Source organism: Rhinichthys klamathensis, unplaced genomic scaffold (genome assembly GCF_029890125.1).
Source record: "Rhinichthys klamathensis goyatoka isolate OS25496 unplaced genomic scaffold, OSU_Roscu_1.1 h1tg000225l_1, whole genome shotgun sequence".
NCBI lineage: Eukaryota > Metazoa > Chordata > Actinopteri > Cypriniformes > Leuciscidae > Rhinichthys > Rhinichthys klamathensis.
In genome coordinates, this window is record NW_026606749.1 from 2,234,218 (window position 1) to 2,250,666 (window position 16,449).

The window sequence follows — 16,449 nt, forward strand, 5'->3', positions numbered from 1 at the left end:
GCTGGAGTTTTGAAATGTGGAGGAAAGTCTGAAGCTTTTTCAGTAGCTACACGGGATTTATTTGGAGATTGATGGGCGAGATGGGTGAAATGGGCTCGGTTTATGAGCAATATTACACAGGTGAGCGGGTACATTTTTGTGCTTATGATTGATTAGAGTGCACAAGAACGCGCATTGATGAATCAACTTTCAGCTTTTTTAGTCGTGTGTAGCATATAATTTAATGATAAAAAGAGTAGGCTACTTTAAGGGAGCTTGATGAAATATTGATTTAAAAAATTAATGTCGTTTGAAAATATTTAACAATAGGTCGATGTGACGAGTTCATACTGATAAATCACTGGTGACACATATGGAAAAAAATATACCTATAGGCCTATTCGGGTTTCTCGTGGCCTGACTACAATATTCTATTTTGGAATTTGCATTTCCCAGATTTAGTGATGGTTGTAATTTAAAACATAAATGTATATATTTATTGGGGAAAATTGAATGACTTATTGCGTTTTCACTTTCAATGCTATTAACAAAATCTGTAAAGAAATAATCTAAGAACATTATTGTTGAAGTTACCTGTTGAAGTAGGCTTGATAGCCTACTCTCATTACAAAGTAATGGCATAGGCCTACCTATTTATTTGCGTTACAAACGTTGTTTTGGTTTAGGCCTGTATAGTGTAAAATAAGTACTGAACAAAGAGAAAGTAAATGTATTCGCAAGGAGAAATCCATTTCGATACGCATTTCATTCACTCGCATTTCGCACGCAGATCTTGTGGCATTTTCACGCCAAGCGTCATGATTTCACTATGTCGAAACAGCAAAGTTAAAGCTTAGCCTACTGATTTATTTTGTTGATTTATTTTTGTCCACTTTCCATATCGAGATATTTGTGTTTGTAAAGTTAGTTGATATTCTTGTTTTTGTGCTTTTATGAAGGGGGCTGTGCAAAGACAGAGGAGGAGGAAGCCGCGAGCTCCGAGGAAGACTCGGGCTCGTTCCGTGGCGCTGGGCTCTGCAAATGGTTTAACGTGCGAATGGGCTTCGGCTTCCTGTCCATGACCCATCGTGAGGACATCTGTCTGGACACACCCGTGGATGTGTTCGTCCATCAGGTGAGAGCAAATCAATCCTGCCGTTTTTATGGACCGGACCTGATAGCCTAAGGCCTTCGTCCCTTATCATCAAATAGCTTAATTTTCTCATGGTTTAAACGACAAAAACTCTGGTTACTATAATAGCCTAAACTAAATATTTTCAGTAATAGTACATTTATAATGATCTTGCACCATTTATAAAGCTTTAATTTAGTGTTTGGTGTTGATGCTCGAACATTAACGGCTAAATATTCGTAAGGCTATCGAAACCTGCATTCTTACAAATAAAGGTTCTTCGTTCGTTCAGCAAAGAAACCTCTTTTTATCAGCAACATTTTTTCGCTTTATAGGGTTCTTCAGTTGGCTGTGTGGTGATTTGTTAAGTCGTGCATGGTCTCTGCTGGATGTTTTGTGTGTAGAGGACAATAAGTTATTAGTTTAAAAGGCATATTATATTTCACAAAGGACTTTAAAGCTCATGTTTTGGCTCTAATTGGGACCCTTATTTTTTAACATAAAGATGTTGTAGTTTTTATATTGAGTGATTTAATTTATTTGGATATTTGGGAATTTTTCACATTTCTGGTGGCGTTTGGAGGTTTAGACTGTGATATGTTGGTAATTGCTTTATATGAGAATTGGAAGGGTCAGAAAGCACTATGGTTGTATTTTTTTTTTAATTGCGTTTTAAAATATGCCAAATTATTAGGCCATTGAAACTAATCGATGCTATTTTTATAAGTGCAATTTATTATAAAACATGTGCAAACTTTACCAGTGACACTAACATCTCTATTTACAATGTATATCCTTTGACTCAATTTTACTTGTAGGCCTGTGCTTTTACAATACTTCCAAGGATTGGCCCTGAAATATTTTGCAAAACAAAAGTGATTTAGTTCTGGTAGAGTTTGGTGAATTCCGGTAGCTCAAGCTGTCCCAAAAAGATACAATTTCTTGTCATTCGTGTCTGAGCTCTCTCACAGGGACACAGGTTCAAGTCCGGTCTGCAGCGTGTCCTTGTTCCATGTCTACTCATTAATCCAACTTTCCTTCATACCATCTTTTAAATAAAGACAAACAGCCCAAAAATGAAACCACAGTGAATATCTTATCTATATCTTAAATCTAAAATCACTTGGCTACAGTGCTTCAGAAAAAGTGCTATATTTAAAAAATCCTGTTGAGTTTACTGTCTCCAGTCCTGAACACTTACCTTCTCACTCAGCAATAATTTAACAAGCTATTGCCACAGAACAACCAGCAAGTCGGCAAACAGTGGATCACCTATCGCCCCGAGCCAAATGAGCTGCTGCCTCATGACTTGAGGTCATTGTGTAAAATTACCCAGAGATTAGAGCATCTTACGGGCAAGCAGCCCTACACATAGTGTCAAGTGATCTCTCTGTCTCTCTAAGTAAGAGGTCTTCGGTTACCTCCAGACTGGCTGTCTGGGAGGCTAAACAGAGGGTGTTAGGGCTTAGCATACATCACCTGTAAGTTGATTGACTGCACATTATGATGTAAAACTGAGATGGGAACAACCAAAACTTCAAACAAAAACTGATAATTGTCATAATTTACTTACCCTCATGTCATTCCAAACTTGTATGACTTTCAGTTTTGGTTACCATTCACTTTCATTGTGTGGGGACATTTCTAAAATTCTCAAAAAAAAATTCACATCATACTGAAAAAAAAAAACGTGTGTTGGATTTACATGATTTTATGTGAACACGCACATAATTTGTACATGTAAAACATGCTACGGTTTCTGTTGTCAACATCAAAAAATTATTTGAGTACTTGATTGGTTCACATTCGTCTTACCTAATTTAATCTAGCAAACTGCACATTTAAGAGAATTACATTAATTGGATGTAAATAATAAACAATGATTAAATAAACACAAAAAAAAAGGAAAACAGATTGTCTCATGTAAACCTCACATCAATGTTTTGTGTATAAACCAGCCAAATGGGCATAGTTGTCGCTTGTTGCTTATAAAAATAAAAAAAGCCCGATAGCCACCAATGAATCGGCCGATAAATCAATGAATGCATAGCACAACTCCTTAAAGCAATGTTTCTCCCAAAATAAAAATTCGGTCATAATTATCCTCATGTCATTCTGTACATGTAAAACTTCCTTTGTTCTTCAGAACACAGAAAACAATTATACTTTTAACAATCTAAATGTTTTTGTTTATACAATGAAAGTCAGGTCAGATCGGCTATCTGTTTTCTATGGAAGAAAAAAGTCATAATATGATTGGAACAACATGAGGATGAGTAAAATGATAGAATTTTCATTTTGGGGTCAACTGCCCCTTTAAGACCAATTCAATATTGAAATGTAGGTTAACACTTCAGAACAAATGCAGTGTGAGTTTGCGTGGAGGAAGATTTCCGGACATTTTTGGGTGGTTTGGTTTTTAACAATCTGGATGCAAGCAGCTCTCAAACCTACCTGAGTCTCTTTCTGTGGATGTATTGATAATGTTCAGAGTAGAGTGACTGCCATGGGAACTACCAGGTTAAAAAAAGACAATGGCTGTCATTGTCAAACCTTCAGAGGGAAATCCTGCCTTCCTTAAATCTTTGAATCACTGAATGAATGGTGTTTGTGTGTGAGGATGACCAAAAAGAAGGGTCAGCGGAGAGAGATTTCATAATTAATGGTGAAAAATAGTTGAAAGACCTGCTGAAAGAGAATGTTGGGAATGGAGAGCAAGAGATTGGAAAAAGGGGGGCAGGGAGAGAGTATTTTGGGGGAGGGGGTTGTTAGCTAAATTCATTGATAAAAAAACCCCTCTGTAGTAAAAGAGGAGGGTGAGGTAGAGAAGGTCAAAGAATAGAGCCGCGGATGGTTTCAGGAAGCTTTGGCGGGGGTTGGGCCTGATTCCTTCTCCAGCGACCCCCTCCTGTGTGAGGTGGGTGTCAGAGTAAAGACTGACATCATGTGAGAGCCAAAGCGTGGACCACTGTAGACGTCTCACCTGGTGTAGCTAGCTGTATTGGGAATTTCTACATTGAAATGGTCAGCCTTTTAACAAACTACAGTTTAAAGAAGTTAAACAGGCCAGCTTTTTTCCTCCCAACAGAAGCTCTTTGGAAAAAATGTGCCTCTACCTCTTAATTTCCTGCAAAACTCCAAAAACACACATCTACAAACAATTCATTGCAGTTTCCAGCTAAAATGAACAACAACAGTAAAAAAAAACAACAACAACTTTTATTCCTTTTCACACAAATTATGATTACAGGGGCAGATCATCAATTAGTAAAGACTCATTTTCACTTGGTTCCTTGCACAATATTATGTTGTGATCTCAAAATGCTTTTAGTGTATGATTTGTATAGACTAATCACATAACGGGCTCCAATGTATGGCTTTTCTGACATAGTAAACTTGCTCAGTAGCATTGAGACACAAGTCATGCAACTTGATAAAAGAGCTAAAACAGCAACTGCGTTTTATCTCACTATTGGTTAGGTTTTGGTTGGGTTTAGTGTAAGTGGTGCATTATTTACAAATGAACATTGACCTTTTTGCGTCACTCACCGGACATTTAATTTCCGAACTGCCCCAATACATACAACTACTAATGTAATAAAATGTTGCCAAAATAAACAAGAAGAGCAGCCTGGTGTTTTGCTTTTAGAGAGAATGTGTGGAATTTATTACAGACCATTAAGAGTTTAATGGGTAAAACACTTAAAACTTTATTTTAAAGCATGACCTCGCGAGAAGACAAGCAATTTTAATATAAGGACAGATTTTGAGGTACAGAACCAACACTACCAACTTAGGTAAATATTTCAGTCCCACTTTATATTAGGTATTTTTAACTACTATGTTCTAACATTTAAATGAATTATTTGATACAATGCACTTAGTGTGTACTTTTACATTGTAAAGTATTTATTTATTTTAAAAAATACCAAAATCTCTAGTTAATTTCTGTATTTACATCTATAATTACACTGTTGACCCTTTCCCCTACCTCTTAACCCACCCTTATAACACCAAACCTGTCCCTAACCTTACCCGTGTCCCACCTCAATAGCAGCAAGTGTTTTGCAATACAACATGAACACAATACATTGTACTTATTTTTTGATGTAAGTACATAGCAGTTAAAGACACAAGTGTGAACAATTATTCTCTAAACACAATGGCTGTAGTCAACTTGATACCATGATCTCCCACATACACCAACTTGTCCGATATTTGGTCTCCAAGTTGTTGTTTGTTAAGAGTACAAGCAAGAAGGTTGTTGTTAAAGGTAGATCCTTTCTCAAGCCCCATTTCCATGCATCTGTAGAGCAAGTATCTCAGGAATGTGAGCTTCCCCCACCTTTTCCCACAGCAAACCCAGTGCTTGATGGCCAGGGTGAGATTTAACCAGATGGCGTTATTTTAGGGAAGCTCATCTGTCCATCCCAGTCACTTCAATAGCCTCACTTTCATTGCTTTTTCTTGAGAAACAAAAACAGTACATATGTGATTTTTGAGTAACATCCAATCTGCTAAGATGCCATTGTCTGGTTGAATTTTGAAAGCATGGATATATCTTTCGCTGGCTATGATATCTTACAATATTCTGCATGTAGGCTGCTGGTTTGATTCTTCAGTTTCGGATGCAGCCATTGATGGACAAAGTTAATTGGTGGTGAGACCAGATGAGGAAGCCGTTTTGATCTGAGTGTAATGTTAAGAGGTTGTTGTGTCGGTGCCAGAGTGAAAGGGGATGTAGCAACATTGTTGGGGGCAGGGAAGATGGTGTTTTTACTGGTTCTTAAAGAATTGCACAGCTCTGTGAGAAAGGTTAATGGTGAAGTGAATTGACTATTCAATCTGGCTTAGTTAAACTTATTTTGTGGAGATGGCATGCTGAAAGTGGGAATTTTGCTAAAACGTGCAGACTACAACAGATAATACTTGATCTTCCACCTACAGTGTGACAAATCGGTAGTAATTATCGTGTTTATTTTTCAACTTTTTATTTGACTGTACTTCCAAAAGTTAAAGAGGCTTTTAACACACAGTTCAATTAATAAATGCGAAATAATCTTTTTTTATTATTATTGCCCTGAACTGGATGGCACTCAAATGCAACATGCAGCAACAAAGTAATATACTCCATTTAGCAGGATAGATCTGGATGATAAGTTTATATTTTGCAAATATACAAGCAATCAAGAAATTTAGATTTGCTATATAGAATATATCACCCGAAGAGTTGATAATTACATATAATTTTTTAGATGGCATAAAACATATATTTAACAATGGCAAATTTGCATATGTACAATACATATTATTTTATTTTATATCAAATTTGTATTAAATTATAATTTGGCAAGAGGAAGGGGCTGGTATTCATCAAAATGTGTATATAGGGTTGGGAATAGAAAATTTGTTCCAATTCTTGAATCAGATACTTGAGGTCAGGAATCAGATATTTGTTATAAAATTAAAAATTTTATTCCGCTTATCGATTCCTGCGTGCGCATTTTAATGAGGTTTTAAACCATTCAAGCGCAAGAAGATGCGAATCGGCACTCGCACGCTGTTTCCTGTGCTGGGCACATCCAGAGTGCCCACAAAAAGCCGCCACTCATATATGCCTATAGTGTCTTGTGCTTGAACGGACAAATACACACAAAATTGTCAAAATGTCCCCGTAAACACAGTTGGTTATGTCTTTTACAGTTACAACAGTGGATCATGCAAAAAATGGATCCATGCATTATAGGTCTAAAAGGGACAGCAGCCTAATAAAGGTCCCGATATACTTCAAGTGAAATCGAAGAACAAACTGCTGTAGTAAATCAAGCCAAAATGGACTTCTTTTGGAGTTTGTTTTGCGAGTTCGATACAGCTAGCCAAAGCAAACTTTCAGGAAAAGTTTGCTCCGGCTGCTAAACACCATTGTACTACCATTGGTCCGTGGTGATTACGTAATAGGTATAGGTGTGCGCAGAGGCTCCGCCTTCTTTCACGTGGAAATCTTTTTCGGTTCATTCCCTCTGTTCAGTCCGTCGAGGTCAGACATCCGCAAGTGAAAACGTGAAAACACTAGAGAGCTGCTTTATTGTATAGACCGAAAAAATATGTTTGATATCTAAATGTTTGACTTTTTTTTTATTACCATATTGGAATCAAAACTAAGAATCGAAATAGCTTAAATTCAATTGATACCCAACTCTAATATCCATGTAAATAAATAAATAATATATGTTTATAAATAAACAAACAATTACCAACCCTTTTTAAACATAAGTATTTCAATTTATAATAAATATTAAATTAATTAAAATGAATTTATTTATTAAGCATTTGTTTAAAAAAAAGAGAAATCAGCGGTTTCATAATGTACATATGATCCAAGCATCTACAGCAGTGTTTCTATTATATCTCTGCAGAGCAAGCTTCATATGGAGGGCTTCCGCAGTCTGAAGGAAGGGGAAGCTGTGGAGTTCACCTTCAAAAGATCATCTAAGGGTCTGGAGTCCTTATGGGTGACGGGGCCAGACGGGGCACAATGCGTAGGCAGCGAGAAAAAACCCAAGGGTGCCCAAAAACGCCGTTCAAAAGGAGATCGGTAAGTGCTGTCTGTTCTGTTCTACAACATTTTTACTTGCACTATGTGATGAATGCTTCATGAAGTTCATGAATACAGAATTCATCGATCTGATAATTGAGTCTTTTCACATTCATGTTTTTACCAGTCAGTCTTCTACGGTGGGCATGGTCAATGTCAAGGTTAAACTCTCAACTATAGAATATAATATTTCACAAAATCAATGGGTGTAATATATATATATATACCGTATATATATATTACCCATTTTTTAAAATTAATATATATATATATATATATTAAAAACAAATATATATATATATATATATTTATTACCTGTGTGTGTGTGTGTGTATATATATATATATATATATTACCTGTATGTATATATATATATATATATATTTCTTTATTTTATTTTATGTTGTACTTATTTCTTGGCATTTTGGGGCAAAATGCCATGCCATGGTCATTTCAGCTGTTAGGATGTTGGTTCTGATTTTTCTAAATATTGTACTAAACTACCCTCACTCTTACTACCTACATACATATTATACACACACACACATATATATATATATATATATATATATATATATATATATATGTTCAGGATGTTGCTTTTGAATTGTTCTGACACAGTATCTCGATGAGCATTTCCTTCCCACACCCTGTGCATTGGTGACTTGACCTGCTGAATCAATAGGTTGTTTAAAATCTCATAGCTCAGAATTTAGGCGCCCACCCCCCACAGCACAACTGCAGGTTATATTGATAAGCACCTCCCACAATCCTCAGCTGTATCTAATCACAGTGGTGGGTTGAGTGTGGATCTGAACCCATGAAAGCGATTGCAGTTTTGGCAGTGTCATAAGCTCAGTTACGCAGCAGTGCATTGTTGCAATAGTGAACAGTCCTGCCATTTCTACGAGAGCAGCTGCCATAATCAGCTAACGCAACAAATTCAACATGACAATTTTCCATTTAGTAAAATGTACTTTCTCCTGCTGCTTATCATTGCTACTCCATCTTTCTCTCTGTCTGTTGCTCCTGATGGAGGATCAGATCAGATCCTGCCCTTTTAATTAATAACAGATGTAGGTGCCTGAGAAAGGTCAGAGGTGAATGCTGCCATAGCAACCCTGAGGTGTGATGTATGTGAACCGGGTGGGGGTGGGCAGGAGAGAGCAGGGATCAAAGTGCAAAGGTCATGCTGCATATTGAAACAAAGAGCCAAAGAGATGCCCAACCTCCTCCAAAGCACACCACCTTCCTCTGGCCGATCAATACCTCCCCCCCCTCAGTTCTGCTGCAGGGAGACTGATGGGCTTAAATGCATTGCACAGGAAGTTTTCATTTAAATGAATAGCCAACCCACAAATGGAAACGGTTATATTTTTAGGTGACACTGATTGAAGTATTGTGCTAAACTCCACTCTGCTTTATAAGACATGGAACGTTGCACAAATCATGTGAACACATCATTATTTATTCATTATATTTAAAATATTATAAAAAAATATTATAAGAAGTTATTGTAAACTACACTAATACAGCTCTTATATTCTTATATGTACAGCTTCAGAAGACTTGGAGTATGGCGTTAATCACTTTTATTTGCTTGTTTATTTGTTTGTTTATATTTTAAGTGAGTTGTGAATAAGTTATCAAACTTAACTCAAATACATTATTTATCTGAATCGTAAATGAGTTGTGAATACCGGTAAGTCATCATACTAAACTCAAATTAATTAATTAATTTATTTATTTATTAATGTATGTGAATAGTAAATAAGTTGGGAATAAGTTATCATACTAAACTCACATTTATTTTTATTTACTTTTATATTTTTAGTAAACCATATAATATTGAACTCAAATTTATTCATTTATTTTATATTAAGCGACTCGTAAATAATTTAAGTAATCACACTTAACTAAACTGTTATTTATGTATTTATGTGAATTGTAAATAAGTTGTGAAATAAGGTATCATACTAAACTCAAATGTATTTGTATTTATTTACTTTTTTTTTTTAATATACTTTCAATTTTTATTAGAATTTTATGTCAACAACAATAAAACAAAAAGGAAAAAAATAAAATAAATAACATGCATTGAACAAAATCAAAGGAAGCCAAGGAGGAGGTACCTAGTACAATTGAAACAAAAATAAGTCTAGTTGTACTCATCGGAATCACTGATCAATAAACCTTACATTTACAATACTTCTACCATCTTTTGCATAAATGTACCAAAAACCCAATCAGTAGAGTCTCACAAACTTAACACACAGGATACAGTTGTATTGGGAAGAACAGTTATGCAGATTCTAGGGCCAGAACATTGGTCCAAATGCTGATTCTCTTAACCTTATAGTGTAGGTTAATTTTTCCATTATAAAAATGCTTTGAATTAAATTTGTCCATTGCTGTAGATCTGGGATGTTCGATTTGAGACAAAATTTAGTAATAGCCTTTCGGGCTGCAGATAATAAAATCTTGGATAAATTCCACACACCTTCTGTGATGTTTCCGAGAAACATAACTTTACATTCCTTTGGGATATTGTACCCCAGCACCTTCTGTAAAGTATTGTTAACGATAGACCAAAATGGTTGAATAGGACATGTCCAGAAGATGTGGGCATGGTTTGCGTCCCTACTACCACAGTCCCTCCAACAGTCTTGAGGTATCCCAAGTTGTTTACTCTTCAAATAAGGAGTGATGAAAAACCTCATAAAACACTTCCAATTAAATTCTCTCCACTGTTGGGAGTTGGTGGAGGTCTGGAGTAGGTAACATGCTTGATACCACTCCTCCTCCGTGAGGGCAACCTTTAATTCACATTCCCATTTTGCTTTTATATAGTGTAGTGTTTTTCAAGTTCTCCATCAGACTCCGATAGAGTTTAGACACAGTCTTATTAGTCTTTTGTTGATAAGCCCCACACATTATTTCAATAAGAGGGTTTACCACGTCAGAAGAAAACCCCTTAATTTCTTTGCAGTAGTAATCTCTCAGCTGAATAGATCCTGGTTATTTAGATCAAAGCTATTCTTTAGCTCCTGAAAACTCTTCATCTTGTTGTTTTTGATAGCTATGCTACTCATCCAATCTTTAAAAGTACTGTCATAAATAGCCGGCTTAAATCTGTTATCCAGTGCAATCCATCTCAGTATTTTTGGATCATTTTTAAGTTGCAATTGCTTAATCAGAGAGAACCATATCCCAAGGGAAAATAATATAATTCAGACCCTTCCTTAGAATGTCATCTAGGCCTTCCTCTCCCAACAGGGTTTGAACATTATAATTTGGTATACATAAGTCTCAATATCTTTCCATCGTGCAATATAAGAGTTATCACACCAAAGGCACAAAGGTCGTAGTTGTGCAGCTTGAAAGTATAGTTTTAAGTTTGGCAGAGCCATTCCTCCTTTCTCTTTTGGCAGATGCAAAGTAGAGAGACGTATTTTGGGGCGTTTTCCTCCCCATATGAACCTTGACACCATTTTGTCCCATTGTGCAAATTGTTGAAGTGGCATTTCCACTGGTAGCGACTGGAACAGATACAGGAGCCTTGGCAGAATATTCATTTTTATTACATTTATTCTGCTACTAAAATCTAGCGGGTAGCGGGTAGGTCGACCTACTTTTATATTTTAAGTCAGCCATAATAAATAAATAAAATAATAAATTTGAGTTTAGTTTTATAAGTGACTAAATAAGTCATGAATAAGTTGGCATATTTAACTGATATGTATTTATTTGTTTTGTTTTGTTTAAGTGAGTCGTAAATAGGTTGTGAATAAGTTATCATTCTAAACTTGATCCTCAAATGTATTCTTCTATTTATTTCTTATTAAGTGACTCGTAAATAAGTTAACATAACATTTATTTGTTTGTTTGTCACTTCATCAATTCATTCTTCAATTCATTAAGTCACTTCAATAAGACGTGAGTAAGCTTTCACACTAAACTCGAATTTATTTATATTTAAGTAAATCGTGAACAAGTTATACTAAAGTTGTTTATTTATTTTTATTATTAATCATCATCACCATCATCATCATCACCATCAATCATAAAAAGAATAACCATAAGTAGTCATAATCTTTTTTGGAGCTCAGTTGTATCCATCCCCATTCATCTTTATTGTTCACTCTGCTCTTTTTGTTGTCATTTCTGCTGAACATCATAAGGGTTAATAAATCAGTCTTGGATTCTATGGTGCTGTAGATGTACACAAAACACTGCCATTCTCCTTTTACATCATTATCTAAATAAGACAGGATAATAATGCCATGTAAAACATCTCGCATACTAACATCTTGAACTTTAAGAAAGTTGTGCAAACTAGTCATAATGCAGTTCCGTTCGGTTAAGCAACAAGATGCCTGCCTCATAATCATAAACGCTTCACATTCTAAATACTAATTGGCTCTCTTATTTTTCCTACCCTGAAATGAGAATTCTTTCACAGTGGCTCTTGATTTCAAACATTTGACCGCCCTCTAGTGGTCTTTCATGCGAATAACACCTTTGTTTTCCCGCACCATTTACAGATGCTTCAACTGTGGAGGGACAAATCATCATGCCAAAGAATGCCAACTACCACCTCAGCCGAAAAAGTGCCATTTTTGCCAAAGCATCTCCCACATGGTGGCCAACTGTCCAATCAAAGCACAACAGTTGTCACCAGGATCTCAGGGAAAATCAACAACCTCAACAGGAGAAGATGATGACATGAGCCACACCCCCTTACCTCCCGAGACCTCTGATTAGTTGGGGGGAAGGTTGTCAGGGAAACACAAGCACCAATCAAAAAATGTCAAGCTGCTTTTGGAACTAACTCAGGTTTTTCTTTTTCAAACAGCAGAAATGAATGTCAGTCAGGAAATTTAAAAACCAGATTAAATTAATATAGAAAGTTATACTAAGAATTACTATCCTATCCATCTTTATATGTTAGCCATCATGTTCGTAAAAATATCTGTAGCTCAGTCTATTTGCAGAATTGATTTGGGATGAATTCCAGATATTTTAGATGGAGGATGATGATGATGATGATGATGATATGCATGTATTCAGAGGGCAAATCTCACAAAAACATGTCCAAGTCAGACACCTATTTGGAATTTTAGGACCATTAAGATCTTTTTATAAATAATGTTTCCTTGTCCTTTTCTAAATATGATCTAAAGTTAATCCATATTTATATGCTGCAATTGTATTTTATTTTTTCATATTTTTAAGTAATGCAAGTTGGTTGTCACATTGCAAAAAAACAAAAACAAATCTTAAATTATATTTTGCTTAAATGATAATCCCATTTTTTTGATTATAGGGTAAAATGTTGTATGTAGAACAGAACAACCTGTACTTGGCAGGTTTTGTGAGATCTGCCCTAAAAGTAAGAAGAAAGTGTTCGAGAGAAAGATTTTCATTTTCTGCCTTAGCTAGCGAAGTGTCTTAGATTTGTACTGAAACAATCAAAACACATCATGTTGACAAATTGCAATAAGCCTGGATATTATGCATATCTGTCTTTGTGCTTAAGTACAAATGATCATTTGCTTTCTAATGACAAAATTAGCATTGTCATCCACCACTACATTTGAGAAATCATACTGAATTTCCTTTTTTTTCCCCTTGCTGATGTTGTCTGACACTCTTTGCGATTGTTCTAATCCACAGGCCAAATGAATGTTAAAAGCTTGCGTTTGTGCAGATCATACATCCGTCTCTCTGTATCACCAGTGGAAATATTTTGACTGCACTGTCACTAGTTAGACACAGTGACTTTCTTAGATTGTTTAATGCTGTGTAATTGTAACGTAAGGCTTGCTCTCATTTAAAAAAATCTGGGAGATTCTAGAAAATGTCCTGAAGAAATCGACCATATTCCCAAATGGTACTTGAAAACTAGAGCCAAGACAATAGCACATTTTTTAAAACGATAATCTTTTTTCTTTAAATGATACTCAAATGATGTGCCAGGTTTGTCAAAGCTTATTCCAAGAGGAGATCCTGACTTCCTTGATCTCACTTTATTGTATATAATAATTGTAATTTTTCCCCCCCAAACCATTGTTATTTATTTGTAGCAACAAACTGACCTCAAACTATGGGATGTTGTGAGGGACTCAGTTTGCTCTCAGTCACAACAAGAGCTAAATTTCTTTTGCTAATTATTTCATAGTCTAACAATGTTTTTAACTGTAGTAATGTGTTGATTGACAGCTGGGGACCATTATTCGCAGTGTTTAAAATAGGCTGAGCATAATTTTGTGATTCACTCATTTTATTTATGGCCTTTCTTTTTAAAAAAAAGTTAGTTTGTTCTCTTTTTGACAGGGAGCAACTGAGTTGTCAAGATTCACTGTTTGAGGAAAGCATAGTCTTCTTTGCCAAATGAAAGCATAATGAATTGTGTATTCTTTTAGCCTTTTTGTATATTTGACGTATAGTCTTCAAACTTTCAGAAACTCAGTAGAAAAAACTAAACTAAACACTTGTAACAACTACCATTAATTAATAATGCTTGCAGCAAAGTTTCAACTCAAATAAACTGACTTAGGAAAAATGTTCTATTTGAAACCAGATGCAATGGAAATTGTCATTTAAAATAATCACTGCATGCATTGAACGCATTGGTTTAATGTTACAATAATTGTTAGTAACCTCAAAACTAACAGCACATCACTTCTCTTTCGGTTTCTGTACTTTATTGCATGGGAGTAGGTGTTAGAGTAGTTTAGGATTGGGTGGATGGGTCTTGCCTAGAACAACCTGTTGCAAACTTTTCAGTTTGAGGGATGTGAAGGTTTCTTTCTGATTGAATCTTAGTTCATGCCATTATTGTATATTACATTATCATTTCAATATTTTTATTGTATTGTTTTTTAACCTTTATTTAAAGTGAGAACAAGACGCGTAACTTGTTTCGAATCTATACAAATCTACCTCAGGGTGTGTTGAAATGTATTAAATGGACATTGTTACCGGAACATTGTCCGTTTAAGTGTGTATTTGATGTGTGTGTGTGTGTGCTCTTTAGTTTTATTTTTCTAGGTTTAATGTATTTAATTTTGGAGGTGTGAGTTTCAGTCAAAAGTGTTTGAATTTTTGGTTTACATTTAGACCAACTCACAAGAGAATTGCAACTATAATATTGCTCAAGTTGTCTTTTTTAAAATCTTTTTTATGGTAATGTACTCTGAGATTGTCAACTCAGGAATATGTGTTAATTATTTCTTGTTTGTTTCTAATGAAGAGGATAATCAATGTTGGTGACCTTGATTTTTTTTATTGTTATCATGATTATAATTATTACTGATGCTCAGGGTTCCAAATGCTGCACAGATACGAAGCCCTGCTCACGTCTAGTTAGTATTTCCTTTGCTCTTCTTCTTGCGTTCTCGTTGCAGGTGGTAGACTGTGGTTAAGACTGTGTGTTTCACATGCTTTTGATGAAGACAAATATGTTTTTGTTCCAGTGACCAAAGAATGTAGCCACACTGAATATGGCAAACAAATAGCGTGGAGCTCGGTTTATGGAGTGTCCTCTGCATTGATCCATGTTAATTGGTTTCAGAGAGAACTATTTCATTTTCAATTTATCGTGACAAAGCATGCAAAGAATGTTGTGCCCAAAAAATGTGTTTTCAGTGTTGACAACTGCTTTCTAGTGAATAAATATCTTTTTATGATTATGCTGGTATTTTGTTACTTTCACAAGCGGTGTGATGGTGTTGGGTGTGTGTGGTTAAGAGGGAGGTGATTCTTTTAAATGGGTTTTGTTGGCTTATAGCAAGTATCACAAACTTGCCATCTCGTTTTTCATTTTCTTTATTTTCAATATCTGTTATATTCCTGCTATAAACTTTATTTTCTTCAGTGAAACAAAAAAAAAAGGCACAATAAAAAATATTGTTAACAAGTGGTTTTATCTTGATTTTTCATTCTCACATCAAATTTCATCTCAAATTATATTAGAACTGTGGCTGTAATTTTTTGGGGAAAAATTATAGAAAAACTGAAATTGGACCAATCAGCTATGAGCAAAGTCACTCTCCCAGTTTCGCGGGCTCCGCCTTCTCTCTGGCTCCGCCTCGGTCCTCAGTCACACCGGCTCCACCCTGGCTGCGTCTCCGCCTCAGTCTCCAGAGCCGTCGATGTTGCGTGGCTCCACCTGGTTCTCCACCTCCATCAGCTTCATCTCCATCAGTCGTTCCCCTGGTGTCGTCAGCCCAGTCTCCATCATGTCTCCTCCCTCGCTCGACTCTGCTGTGGGCCATCGTCCTGGCTGTGGTCTGGGTCCCCTCCAGGCTCCTTCTGCTCCTGGCTTATCCCACCTTCATCATTACCCTGGTCTCTCCCGCTACCAGCACGCCTCAATTCCTGCCATTTCTATTAGTAAATAGTCCAAGATTATAATTCATGTCTGTGGTGTCCGCAGAATAATATAGAGACAATTGGAAAAGTTTTTGGGGCAGACCTGACCTGTTGAAAAGAGGTTCATCCCTCTTGGGGTGCATGGTGCCGCTCTTAATATGGAACTCCCAAACCCATTTAAGGGAAAGAATTCAATTGATATTCAACCATTAAAAAACAGATATAATACAGATGAACAAATGATAAAGCTTGGATTGCTGAATTTTCAGTCCCTTTCTTCAAAATCACTTATTGTTAATGATATAATTACAGATCATAGATGTGCTGTGTTTGACAGAAACCTGGCTAAAACCAGACGATTACATTA

At 35.9% G+C, this 16,449-nt stretch overlaps 1 protein-coding gene across 1 annotated transcript; it reads left to right on the forward strand.

Moving 5' to 3' along the window:
* The first annotated feature begins 80 nt into the window (after positions 1–80).
* Positions 81–12,581, forward strand: lin28ab (lin-28 homolog Ab). The gene is made up of 4 exons (XM_056264868.1): positions 81–120; positions 939–1,114; positions 7,528–7,706; positions 12,251–12,581. Exons 1-4 carry the CDS (start codon positions 81–83, stop codon positions 12,468–12,470), a joined length of 615 nt encoding a protein of 204 aa, XP_056120843.1. The 3' UTR covers positions 12,471–12,581.
* The last annotated feature ends 3,868 nt before the right edge of the window (positions 12,582–16,449 follow it).